Source organism: Dama dama, chromosome 18 (genome assembly GCF_033118175.1).
Source record: "Dama dama isolate Ldn47 chromosome 18, ASM3311817v1, whole genome shotgun sequence".
NCBI classification, from domain to species: domain Eukaryota; kingdom Metazoa; phylum Chordata; class Mammalia; order Artiodactyla; family Cervidae; genus Dama; species Dama dama.
In genome coordinates this window covers 88918238-88932301 of record NC_083698.1, presented here as the reverse complement: position 1 = coordinate 88932301, position 14064 = coordinate 88918238, and the positions used below count along the sequence as shown (strand labels likewise).

General features: G+C 44.4%; 1 protein-coding gene across 2 annotated transcripts; it reads right to left on the bottom strand.

Moving 5' to 3' along the window:
* Window positions 1–1163: 1163 nt before the first annotated feature.
* On the bottom strand, window positions 1164–8005 carry SMKR1 (small lysine rich protein 1). Of its 2 annotated transcripts, none has more exons than XM_061165773.1 (3): window positions 7918–8005; window positions 7499–7550; window positions 1164–1844 (listed from the first exon to the last, which is right to left on the bottom strand). In XM_061165773.1, the coding sequence occupies exons 2-3, from the start codon at window positions 7499–7501 to the stop codon at window positions 1650–1652; spliced, it is 198 nt and encodes a 65-aa protein (XP_061021756.1). In that variant the 5' UTR covers window positions 7502–7550; window positions 7918–8005; the 3' UTR covers window positions 1164–1649. The 2 variants fall into 2 exon arrangements, with proteins under 2 accessions (XP_061021756.1, XP_061021757.1); XM_061165774.1 differs by lacking the exon at window positions 7918–8005 and adding an exon at window positions 7626–7856.
* Between the last annotated feature and the right edge of the window lie 6059 nt (window positions 8006–14064).

Genomic DNA, 14064 nt, shown 5'->3' with positions numbered 1-14064 from the left:
GCAGTTGCCACCTCCCTAATGTTCTGATAAACACAATGGTTCAGACACGAGTTCCTGAACCCCAGAGAGGCAGAGTAGGGCCTCAGATATCCTATAAGGTCAGAGATCCGTCAGGTCTTTCAGCATCTGGTGAGGCAGCAAGAACTAGAGTGGGGCTTCTCCAAGGGTCCTGCAGCAGTGCAACCTGGGAGTTTAGTGGAAACGCAAATTCTTGAACCCCGCCCTTCCTGCTTGGTAGGGCCCAGCAACCTGCGCTTTCGGGAGTCTTCTGGTGACCATGGTGCATGCCCAGGTTTGAGAAGGACTGGACTAGAGCTGGTGTTTCCACAGAAACCACTCGGATCCAGTGCCACAGTGTCAGCAGTGTGGGAAGGTCACCCCGTTTCTCAGGAACAGACAGGGTCCTTTCAGGTTAAGAGGACCACCATCCTTCACCTGACCTGAGTCAGGGTTCCCCTGACAGCCAGCCAAGGGCTCACACCAAGTCCACGCAGACCACAGAGCCAGACAAGTGTCACCCTGAGCTCGGGGGTTCTGAGCAAAGTGCCCCTTCTCTGGTACAAAGATTCACATACTTGCCTTTTTTCTCTGATATTTACAAAATCTCTGATAGTTACGGGATTCAAAGATGGTGCTTATACTTAAAGGTGCCTTTCCTTCCAAGTTACCCATTTGGGGCTTTTAGGTCTTTGGGGGCCAAGCAGAACCAATTGCGGTTTTCTATCTTAAGTGTCTCCACACAGGCTGGGGAGATTCCAGAATATCAGTAGAAGGCAAAAGGCACATTTCCAGTAGTGACTCCAAGAGTCAGGGCCAGCCAAACTTAAAGGGCTGCAGAAGGTGGGAAGATGTAAATGTGGAGAAAAAGAGGATGAAGAGTTTGGTGAAAGAGAAAGGAGAGAGGGACGAGGGCTGATTTATCTCCTTCTCCCTGTAAATCCCATGGACAGAGGAGCTGGTGGGCTACAGTCCATGGGGTCAAAGAGTCGGAAATGACTTCGGGACTAGGCATGAGCACCCTGCACAGGGACCACTGACCCTTCATTCCTTTGAGCCACTGTTCCCGCGCCCTAGCAAGGTCAGAGCAGGGCTGACCACCCTGGTCTCCAGCGGTGTCTGTGGCTAGTTCAAGTCAGACAAGAGTCAGGTTGCTGAGGAGAAAATGGTAGTAACAAAATATTTATTACTTTTGCAGAAAAAGATGAGGAAAGGAAACTGTGGTCAAAAGAGGGACCCATGAGCAAATGCAATGCATTTTGTCATGTCTACTTTAAAAAACAAAACCCCTTTGGGCAAAAGAAAACTCGTGAAAGCTAGAACTGCCCTTCGACAGCAAGGTTCAATTCTAATCCAGATTTATAACAACTTTAAAAAGTTCTATCAATTCCACCACACCGCGTGGGAATTACCACACACTTTCTCCCCCCAGCCCCTTAACTTCTGAAAAACCAAACTGGCTCGCTCACTCATACCTGGGTTTAGCTGAGGAAGTAAAATGCGTTTATCATTATCTACCACAAAAAAAGCACACTCAGTTTGCATCTCAGATTGTCTTCAGTGAAGTCTATTTTGCTTGCAACGGTGGCATAATCCTCCTTTCTCTTCCCCGGGTTCTGCTGTCTGCAGGATAGAGGGGCTGGGAAACGCTCTTAAGTCTTGCCTTTCCCCTTCTTTGCCTTGGCGGCGCCTGGCCAGCGGAAGCCGCGCAGCTGCAGGCAGTCGGCCACGTTGTGCGCGATGTAGTAGAGGTTCAGCATGGCGGCGGGGCTGAGGATGTCCACTTCGGGCTTCTTCTGCTTCTTCCCACGCGACTTGCCCCGGCTTTTCTTCTTCCCTTTAGCTGGCTTTCAAAGACAAGTATATACACGGGGCAAAAGTTAGTTCTTATAACCTTGAAAATATGTTGAAAATATATAATTTTCAACATTTCCCACCGAACTTAAGGGGAAAAAAAAAAAAGTTCCTAAAGGGGAAAAAACAAACTGTGACCACAACAAAACCGTTTGTATAAAGCGGGAAGAGAAGTCATATGCAGTCTGATGCAGCGACTGCCTATCAAGCACCGTCCCCAGAGACCCAGCGTGATTTAAACGCCCAGAGACTGGGAGAGCAAGGCGGGGAAACTGAGGCACAAGACCTACACGTCACGGGCTGTGTCATTCCACGAGAGGGTGAAGTACAGGGAGATGAACCAGGGCCGGGGAGAGAAGGCCAAGGGCCAGAGGGGAATGCCTGTAGGGGGAGAGGAAGGCTGGCACAAAGGAGAATTCTGTGTTCCAGGCTTCCCCAGCTTTCATGTGCCTCCCCAAAGATGCCCTCCCAAGCAGAGAAGCAGTGTTCTCTTTACTTTCTTTCAAAAACAAAACAAACTCCAAAAACAAATAACTAACACACACACACACACACACACACACCCAACCTATAGCAATTAGTATGTGGGCCTTGTTTGCAGTTTGATTAGAACAAGCCATAAAAAGGAATTTTAAAAAAAAGCAATTGAGAAAATTTGACAATATCAAGTAATTATTAATTCAATTAGGTCTGAGAGTGGCTTTGGGTCATGGAAGAAAATGTTCACACGTTTCAGGGATGCATACTAAAATCTGTAGGAATGAAATAAAAGGAAGCCTGAGATTTTCTTTAAAATACTGCACCTTGCCCACCCCCACCAGACCAATAAAACATAGATGAAGCCAAGGTAGAAAAATGCTTACAATTTCTGAATCTGAGATATGACTATATAGGGATTCATTTTACTATTCTCTTTTTGTGCATGTTTCAGAATTTTCCTAGTAACGATTAAATTAAAATGTATTGGTTAATTAGAATCAAATACATATTTTGGCATTTGTTATGTGATAGTCTCAACCTCATTAAGCAGTCATGAAGATTAAGGGAGACATGAATCTCAGGCACATAGCAAGGGTCTGACACTAAGCACTGAATAAAGGAAGTTGCCATCACTTTTACCATCGCTAATCCTCATGAGCTTCAAGGGAGGGAGGTATATTCCCATCTTAAAAATGGGAAAGCAGAGGCTCAGCAAAGTCACAGTGCAACTGGCATTCACCAGGCTCGGGAGCAGCGCTCTGGCCACAATCACGCTGCCTGGTTAAGGCCCTGTGGGCAACGGAATGGATACCATCTAACCTGGGAACAGATGATCCCTGAGGTTTTGCTACAGACACATGAGGCTGTGAGGAATTCTCTATTCCTACGACCCACCCATACAGAAAATAACAGATGGGACTATACTACAGAAAGGTGTCTCTTCTAGGCAAGGGGAAAGGAGGAATGTGTAAGTTGTCAAGGATGCCTGCAAGGGCTAAATGTTTGTATAAAATAGACGTCCTGTTCATAGCACCTCACTTTAAAAACGTCCTCAGTTAAACAAAGAGAAACATAGTCAATGTGTTAAAAATACTAAAGTACATTTTTGTTAAGTGAAATGGAGGATGCTTGTAGATATGAAATGCAGGAATGAAGATGAGACATTATGTTGCAACACAGTGGCCTGGCTTCTGTGAGGAAATCCAAATGAAGAGAAACAATATGGAGTCCCATATGATAACTGCATCTCCCGATAAAGCATCCTTGTGGGGTATCGGATATGCACAGCCATAAGCTCTTAAGGATTCTGAGTCTTGGCTTCCTTTCTGATTTTATACTCTTTTGCATGTCAAACACACTTGACTTACCTGGAATAACTGCCAAAAAAAAAAAAAAGTGTCTGTTTTAATCTCTAAAATGGTTTGAGTACTAAGATTCACACAAAAGTTTGACATTTTTATTCAAGGTTCTCATCTTTTTGTAGAAATTGGCAAACTGATTCTAAAATTCATAAGGAAATGCAAAGGATATAAGACAGAGGTTTGACATTTTTATTCAAAGTTCTCATCTCTTTGTGGAAGATTCTAAAGTTCATAGGGAAATGCTAAGGGCTTTGAAAAAGAAGAACAAAGTTGGAGGACTAATACTACCTTATTTCTAGAATTATAAAGCTATAGTATATTCAGATGGTATTGGTGTTAAGATAGACAAACAGATTAATAAAGTACAAACTAGACCCACATGTATATTTAGATAACTGATTCAAATAACTGATTCAACTGATTTTCAACAGCTGTGCCAAAGCACTTCAGTGGAACAAGGATAGGATAATCATTTCCATAAATGCTGCAGGAACAATGAATATCCATGTGCAAAAAAATGAACTTCAATCCATATATGTCCCATATGCAAAAATTAACTCAGAATGGCTCACAGACCTAAATGGCTCAAAATTATAAAACTTACAGAAGAAAATACAGAGAAAAGCCTTTGTGACCTCGGATTAGGCAAAAATTTCCTAGATATGATATCCAATTTGATGTCTGTAAAAGAACAAATGGGTACATTCACCATTAAAATGAAAACTTATGCTCTTCAAAAGATACTGAAAGGTGAATGAAAAGCAAAGCCACAGACTGGGAGGAAATAGTTTTGCAAATCATACAACTTGAATGTGGTGATGACTTAATGTCTGTATATCTATGCCAAACTTATCAAACTGTACATTTTACACATGTACAATCTATTGTGTATCAACTCTAGCTCAATAAATCTGTTAGAAAATTACTATAAAGGAATGAAAATTTTCAGTTCTGAGCTGGTTGGGTTGGCTGACTACAACCCCATGGCTCTTGGCTATTTCTGGTCTCAGAACACAGAGCTCTCGACTTAAAACTCTCTGAAATCCTTAATGAAGACCATTTTAGCTTCAAGCCACACTTGCCTTCCTTCTAGTACCCAAATGTGCCAAGCTTCTCCCTGTTCCCTCCTCTTCCTGCAGATCTCCACAGCGGGCCTAATTTGTTTCTTATCTTTGTGCTAGCCTCTGCTCAAATACTACCTCTTCAGAAAAACCTCCCAGACACCATGCCTGTATTTTTTCTACTACGAAGGTGACCATATAATTCATTGCCCAAACCAATGCACCTCAACAAGCATTAACTGGGACTGTCCCAGGCAAAGAGGGAGGAAGTACCGATGGCCTCCCAATAACCCTCCCAGCGCTGTGACTTCCTATTCTCCTTGCCCCAAGCACTCTTTACTACTTAATAATACTTCTTATTTATGTATTTATTGTATGTTTCCCTGCCCAGAGGCTTTATCTATGAGTTCGCTTAATTCCCCAGAACCTAGAACGATGTCTGGAACATTGCAGGGATGAATAAAATATGCTGAGTGAATAAAATGCAACTCAGATGCAAGGCAAACAGTTGAGAAAAGAAGAGAGGAAAGGCAAAGGAGAAAGGGATCAATACAGCCAACTGAATGCAGAGTTCCAGAGAACAGCAAGGAGAAATAAGAAAGTTGTCTTAAATGAACAATTCAAATACATAGAGGAAAACAGAATGGGAAAGACTAGAGAGCTCTTCAAGAAAACTGAAGATACCAAGGGAGCATTTCATGCAAGGATGGCACAATAAAGGACAGAAATAGCAAGGACCTAACAGAAGCAGAAGAGATTAAGAAGAGGTGGCAAGAATCCAGAAGAGTGATACAAAAAAGTCTTAATGACCTGGATATACATAATGGTGTGGTCACTCACCTAGAGCCAGACATCCGGTAGTGTGAAGTCAAGTGGGCCTTAGGGAGCATGAGTACGAATAAAGATAGTGGAGGTGATGGAATTCCAGCTGAGTTATTTCAAATCCCTAAAGAGGATGCTGCTGACGTGCTGAATCAATATGCCAACAACCTGGAAGACTCATCAATGGACACAGGACTGGAAAAGGTCAATTTTCATTCCAATCCTAAAAAAGGGCAATGCCAAAAAATGTTCAAACTACCGTACAATTGCACTCATTTCACATGACAGCAAGGTAGCGCTCAAAATCTTTCAAGCTAGGCTTCAACAGTAAATGAATCAAGAACTTCTAGATGTACAAGCTGGATTTAGAAAAGGCAGAGGTACCAGAGCTCAAATAGCCAACATCTGCTGGATCATAGAAAAACCAGGGGAATTCCAGAAAAACAACTGCTTCACTGACTATGCTAAAGCCCTTGATTGTGTGGATCACAAGAAACTGTGGAAAGTTCTTAAAGAGATGGGAATACCAGATCACCTTACCTGCCTCCTGAAAAATCTGTATGCAAGTCAGGAAGCAACAATTAGAAACTTACATGGAACAAAAGACCAGTTCCAAATAGGGAAAGGAGTACATCAAGGCTGTATACTGTCACCCAGCTTACCTTATATGCAGAGAACATAATGTGAAATTGCCAGGCTGGATGAATCACAAGCTGGAATCAAGACTGCCAGGAGAAATATCAACAACCTCAGATATGCAGATATTACCACCATAATGGCAGAAAGTGAAGAGGAACTAAAGAGCCTCTTAGTGAGGATGAAAGAGAAGAGTGAAAAATCTGGCTTAAAATTCAACATTCAAAAAACTAAGATCATGGCATCTGATCCCATCACTTCATAGCAAATAGATGGGAGAAAAGTGGAAACAGTGACAGATTTTATTTTCTCCAGAATCACTGTGGATGGTGACTATAGCCACGAAATTAAAAGATGCCTCCTCCTAGGAAGAAAAGCTATGACAAACCTAGAGAGCATATTAAAAAGCAGTCACTTTTTAACTTGGTCAACAAAGGTCTGTATAGTCAAAGATATGGTTTCTCCAGTATTCATGTAGGGATAAAGAAGGCTAAGGGCTGAAGAACTGACGCTTTTGAACTGTGGTGCTGGAGAAGACTTTTGAGTGTCCCTTGGACAACAAGGAGATCAAGCCAGTAAATCCTAATGGAAATCAACCCTCAATATTCATTGGAAGGTACTGATGCTGAAGTGAAGCTCCAGTACTTTGGCCATCTGATGTGAAGTGCCCACAAACTGGAAAAGACCTTGATGCTGGGAAAGACTGAGGGCAGGAGAAGAAGGGGGAGAAAGGGGTGACAGAGGATGAGATGGTTGGATGCATCATGGACTCAATGGACATGAGTTTGGGCTAAGTCCAGGAGATAGCGAAGGAGAGGGAAGTTTGGTGTGCTGCAGTCCAGGGGGGTCGCAAAGTTAGACACGACTAAGGGACTTAACAATAACAACAGTCCACAGAAAGAATCCCATTTGGGACCCTAGGCGGGGCAGCAGAAGCCAGGTGCCTGACTAGTTGCACTTGGTATGCACTGGCGCCCTGGGCATTTTCTGGGTGTGAAAGTTGCTCCACAGAACCAAAGGACTCACAAAAAGAGGGCCTGATTCTCCGGTTACAGTCCCCTTTGGCAGGCGCAGACCACCAAGAAAACCCCTCTCCCCCCTCATCTTTACCCAGAGCGCTCAGATCACTGGGCTGGACACCGCCACCCCACGACCCTTGTAAATGAAGGCGCCAATCTCTTGGCGCGGGCAACAAAGCTTAGTAAAGCGTGCCTCTACAAGACAAACGGTACTAAACCAATTTAACAAGCGCCTCGGAACCTCTTAGACTTAAGTAGCGTATATTACCATGGTAATGCGTTCTTAGTTGAGCAGGTGAGTGTGGCAAGGGTTCCCAATCCTGAAAGAAAGAGAGAGACCCGAGTCCTCCGCATCGCCTGCGGGCGGCGCCTCCGCGCCCATTCCTGCCGCTCACCGGGCTGCCGCCTCCTCACTCGCCAGCGAACCGCCCCCGGTACCGGGACCTCGCCGCGTGTGTTTGGGACCGGCTCCCGCGGCGCGGCGCGAGGAGGCCGAGGGGCTCGGGGAGCCCGGCGGGGCAAGGGGGCCGTCAGCCACCAAGCGGCCGCCACGCCGGACCGGGAACCCGCCGCACGGATGTTTCCGGGATGCGCGTCTGCAGCAAGTGCGCCTCGCGGGCGCTGGAGAGCCGCGCGCACAAACGTCGGGAGGTGCGCGCCGCGGGGGCGGGGCCGCGCAGTGTTTACCCGTTGCCTGGACACCCGGGCCTGGCGCCAGGCCGTTGGCAGAGTCCGACCAGCCCACCCGGTCTGCGGAGCCCTCGCCCGCCTTCCTGACAGACGCCGCCAGCCCTCCTGGATGCGCCGCGTTGGCCGGGCCACTGTCCCTCGCGCGACTCTGGCTAAGGTTGCGCGCGCATGGAACCCAGGCTCGGCGCAGCTGCGGCTGGCTCCGGGCCACACCCGGCCGGACGCGGCGAGGGTGGGGTGGGGGTGGGGTACCGTCTTGGCCTTGGAGTGGGCGGATTCAGCTGTGAGTGCGAGCTCAGCCACTCACCGACTGACCTTGGAGAAGTTAGTCAAGACTCCAGGGCCGTGTTTGTAAAATGAGATAAAAGCCTTTGAGGGTTGAAGTGAAAACAACATGCGGAAATGTCTTTAAAGAGCCTGTATTAATAGAAACATTACAAAATTTAAATTTTTTTTTCATTTATTTTGGCTGTGCTGTGCGCAGGCTTTCTCTAGTTGTGGCAAGTGGGGGCTCCTCTCATAGTTGCAGTGCTCTGACTTCCCACTGTAGTGGCTTCTCTCGTTGCAGAGCATAGGCTCTAGGCACTTGGGCTTCAGTAGTCGTGGCACACGGGCTTAGTTGCCCCACTGAGATGTGGAATCTTCCCAGACCAGGGATGGAATCCATGTCCCCTGCATTGGCAGGCGGATTCTTAACCGCTGGAGGAGCAGGGAAGTCCTATAAAATGCTTTTTAAAAACCTGAAAAAAGTGCTTATACCGGTTGTGGGATAAAGCAAGAAAGGACCCAGTAAAAGGCAGTTCTGCTTCCAACCGTCAGCTCATCCTGACATCCTCCCTGCAGAGGGAGAATACAGTTTAGGACCAGGAGCCTCATTCATTTTAATTACTCATCTCCTTTCTTTTCGGAGAAGGCAATGGCACCCCATTCCAGTACTCTTGCCTGGAAAATCCCATGGATGGAGGAGCCTGGTAGGCTGCAGTCCATGGGGTCGCTAAGAGTCGGACACGACTGAGCGACTTCACTTTCACTTTTCACTTTCATGCATTGGAGAAGGAAATGGCAACCCACTCCAGTGTTCTTGCCTGGAGAATCCCAGGGGCGGATGAGCCTGGTGGGCTGCTGTCTATGGGGCTGCACAGAGTTGGGCACGACTGAAGTGACTTAGCAGCAGCAGCAGCAGCTCCTTTCTTTTTATTCAAGTTATCAGGCATCTATCATGTGCCTGATCCTCAGTTTTGGGCCCAGGAATTCAGCCCTAAATGCTGCAAAGTTCCTTTTTCCTTTGGGCAGGGGGTGGGGTGGGGAGGTCATGTGGGGGGTGTGGCGGACATAAAAATGATAGGTACAACAGGATGTATTACGTTGAGTTTATTAAATTGATTTGATGATGGCTGACAACTCTTAGAATGGTGGATGGGGAAGGTCTCTCTGAGGTTTAGCTGAGATTTGGAATGATGAGGAGTCAGCTATGTCAAGGTCAGGAGACAGGACATTGCAGGCCCAGGGAAGGAGGAGGAGACTGGACCCAGAGCAGGGGCGGGGCCCCGAAAGGCTGCAACCAAGGCCAGGTGTGTTTTTGTTTTCCTTCAGTATGTTTGATGAACTGGCTTCCAAAGGGGGGTATTTGTGTACCAGGTTCTCATATATTTCCTTTCGCTAATCCTTAATCAGCAAAGCAAACCCAAGTTCCAGCTACTTGTAGGAGAAGACCTGTGCTTTCTCCTCTGCTGGCCCCCTCTCTCAGTCCCTGGGTTGGGGCGGCTCATACTCCTTGCTTACAGTCAATGGGTCGTCACAGCTTTCTCAGGTTAAAGTCTGCCTGACTCAGCTTCAGATCTGTTCTCATCCTGCTTTTCCTGAGTTCCAGATTGAAGGTCTGAAAAAAAAAAAAACAAACATATAAAGCACAAGAAAGCATGAAAGTGGACAGGTGGAACATAAAATGGATGGTCTAGTGACAACTGGTACAACTTCAATGGCAGCACCATTTTCCACTGACCAAAAGAGTCATCAGTCTTTGCACTGGAGAAAGCCTTAGCACTGACCTGCAGGAGGTGAGGAGGGCTGCTGAGGTGTGGGGCTGAAAGGCAGACCTCCTTACAACAAACAGCACAGGTTGCTGTTAGAATCAAAGGAAAATGTCATCGACAACATAAGCATTTTTCTTAAATACCAGTCCACTTAAGAATCACTTAATGTTCAGGGCTTAAGATCCATTTGTTCTACAAGAACTGAACAAATCTTCCTGTGTAAACTGAAAGATGATGTTAAATTTAGATAACTATTCAAACTCACATTAGAAAAGCACTAATTTTATCTGTTTATGAGTACACATCCTTATGTCTTCTTTATAAATAGTAACATTAACTGTGCTGTTCTTAAAAAAAATTGCCAGAAATAAAGTGTGCATTCTTAGAATATTCAAACTTAGAATATTCTGTCACTATCTTTCTTAGAAGTTACATTTAAAAATTCCTGTTTCTTCCTTTCTACTCTGGTGGTTTCTTCCTTCCTCCCTCCCTCCCTCCTCCCCTTCCTTCCTTCCTTCCCTCCTTTTTTCTTTTTATCTCATTAAGTTCAACACTATAGCACTGCATTCACTTCATCCATTGTAGCCTGAATTTTGAAGAGGAAATTGCAGAAAATTCTTTGTAGATAATCTCAAGCACTAGGGTCCCAACAGTGAGAACCTTGGAGTGCAGTAAGACCAGGTGGGGCAGACTCAGGAAATTATCTAGGGCAGGGGTTGGCAAACTCAGAAAGTAAATGTTTTAGGCTTTTCAGGCCTTGTATCCTCTTTTCCAACTACTCAACTCTGTTGATGTAGAATGAAAGCATTTATAGATAGCACATGAACAAATGAGCGTGACTGTGTTCCAATAAAATTGTCATTGAAACTAAAATTTAATGTCCTAGAATTTTCATGTGTCGTAAGATATTTTTCCTCTATGGATTTCCGCCCCCCCCCCCCCCCCCCCCCCGCCACCCACTTAAGCATTTAAGAATGTAAAAACCATTCTTAGCTCACAGGTTGTATAAAACTGCTGGTGGGCCAAATTTGGGCAATAGTTTGCTGACCCCTGAGCTAGAGAATTTAAATTTAAATGCTATTCCTGCTGGAAGATTCTTTAATAGGGGAATGAGGTGGGAATAACCAGCAATTATTGAGTACTCATGTTTAACAAGCATTATTCTAAGCACTACTACATTGATACATTTAATCCTTATAATTCTAGTGAAAGTGGGTAGTATTATTATTTCCATTTATAGATGGGAATCTGAGGCATTGGAGAAGGAAATGGCAATCCACTCCTGTATTCTTCCTTGGAGAACTCCATGGACAGAGGAGCCTACAGTCCATGGGGTCACAAAGAGTCGGATATGACTAACACTACTACTAATCTGAGGCGTAGAGAGATGAAATAATTTGTCACTTACCACACAGCTCATGGAGGCAGAGCCTGGATATTACAACTCACCAAGTTGGCGTCCAGCACCGTCAATCTGAGCCCTTATGCTGTACGGCCTTTCTGGGTAAATTATCTCATATCTTGCAGCAAAGACATATTTCACAGGCATCCACATGGACGATCTTTGTCCTGCCAGCTCCATTAAGCATTTGAACAAAAAGTTACAGAATATTCAAAGTAATGTTTCCATTTGGAGGCAAGGGGACAGATGGCGCTGTCTTATTTAGTAAGAAAGTCACTGTCACTAAAGGTGTTTGGGCAGAGGTGGGATGACTTTTGTACTCTTGCAGTTCCTTTGAAAGGCTTTGGTTATTTTCTTTTCCATAAAATAAAAGTAAAAAATTTAAATCTTGCTTTTTGAAATTTAAGTCTGACTAATTACTAAAGGAGCAAACAGGCTATGCATCCCCCACAGCCCACTCAGATACAATCTCATTCAGCTTACAGGAGCTGAGAGTCTGAATGGCCAGAACTGCTGGTAGGAAATTGTATTTCAGCTAGCTTTGGTCCATTGCTGTGAGAACTGAGTGAATCTCTCTTAACCTCATCCCCACCACAACATACACACATGCATACACCCTGTCCTTCCCGTCTATACCTTTTCTTCTAACATTTCTTTTTAAAGTCAATCTCTTTTCTTTTTGGCTGCACCACATATGGGATCTTAGTTCCCTGACCAGAAATTGAACCTGTGTTCCCTGTAATGCAAGCTCGGAGTCTTAAGCACTGGCCCTAACATTTCTTAGCTGGAAAATGTTGGAAAGCAGAGTTAAGGAAGAATTATTTGATATATTAAATTTAACCATACAAGAGAACACTGATATAGAAAAACAGATCTCCAGGATAAATAAGAGAAAGAGTAGAACAGTACATTGTGCTCCTATCTGTAAAAAAAAAAAAAAAAAAAAAAAAAAATGTCAATGACAAAGAGATGGATATTATGGGAATTTTCTGAAAGAATAAAAAATAAAAATAAATCACTGACAGTGATTAATTCTGGGGAACAAGACGAGATCTGGGTTGGGAGATTACATTTTTCATTGTGTACTCTGAGAATTATTTGAATTTTTTACACGTACCTTCTTAATAAGAATACCAACACATAAATGTATTCTTCAGTTTTACACGTTCCCTCATGTGATATCCTCTACCCAAGCCTAAAACTTTCTTTACTTGAATCTCTTTTGACTACATCAATAGCTGCAAGTATTTTCTAAATAAAAGTAACTTCCCTGGGTCTTGCATTATACCTCTAATACTGATAGAGTAAATAAACCAATATTGCTATTTGTTAGTGTCTGATGAGTTTCAGTGGGTTGAATGGTGACCCTCTAAAAGGTATGTCCATGTCTTCATTCCTGGAACCTGTGAATATGGCAAAAGATGTAAGGATATTTAGGTGGCTACAGAGCTCATCAATTATAGCATCCAATGAGAGCAAAGTCATGAATTTGATTGTTGTATAAACCAGTGTCATTTTTGTTCCAAAATCACAGGTGCATTCTTTTTTTTTGGCCATGCCATGCATCTTGTGGGATCTTAGTTCCCTGACCAGGGACTGAACCCAGGCCCTGGCAGTGAAAGCATTGCGTCTTAACCAGTGGGCCGCCAGGGAATTTGTCACAAGGACATTCTTAATCTCAGCTATTTTTATTGTAAATATGGGTCATCTCAAGAAGGACTAGGGAAAAAAGAATTCTACTTGGGGGGAAACAGAAAGCATAGAACACTGGTCTTTATATGACAACGATTAATACTTTTCAGGTGGAAGAGCTGGGGATCTATGGATAAGGAAGGTCAAGAGTTCCCTGGTGGCCTAGGGGTTAGAATTCCTGACTTTCACTTCCATGGCCTGGGTTCAATCCCTGGTTGGGGAACTGAGATCCTGCAAGACAAATAGCGCAGTCATTAAAAAAAAAAAAAAAAAGCATCTCAGAAAGTCCCACCATGGATCTCAAGAGCAACCTGGGAAGCTGCTGTGATTGTCTACCTGTATGACTGGTTGCAACTGCCTCCCTATAGGTAGTATGCTTCTCTGGTCCAATGTTAGGCTCATCCACATCAACTGCTTTTTGCCAGTAGAATATGAGCAATTTGGGCGGCTCAGATGGTAAAGAATTTGCCTGCCATGCAGGAGACCTGGGTTTGATCCTTGGGTTGGGAAGATCCTATGGAGGAGGGAATGGCAACCCACTCCAGTATTCTTGCTTGGAGAATTCCATGGACAGAGGAGCCTGGCGGGCTACAGTCCCTGGGGTTGCAGAGAGTCAGACACGACTGAATGACTAACACTTTCTCTATGAGCAATTTGACCTGTGCCACATCCAAGCAGGAGCTTTAAATGTGCTTACGTGGTATGGTTCGGTCTTTTGCACCTGCCCTTTACTATGAAAACAGCATGTTCCAGGTAGGGGCTATTCCATCAGCCTAGTGCCAGAATAAGACAGCATCTGGAGTAGAGTTAATCTAGAAAGTTAACCCGAGTTGAGCTGAGTAGCAGCTACCTGCCAGGACCAATAACAAGAGAAAAAGGTTTGTCAGAAGTCACTGAGATTTTGCAGTTGTTTATATTAGTCTACCCACAGGCAGCCCTTTAACTTTCCTTTCTAGATCTAATGTCTTTAAGATTCTCTTGTGTTGAAGAAGTCAAAGACCAATTTCTAACTCTGGT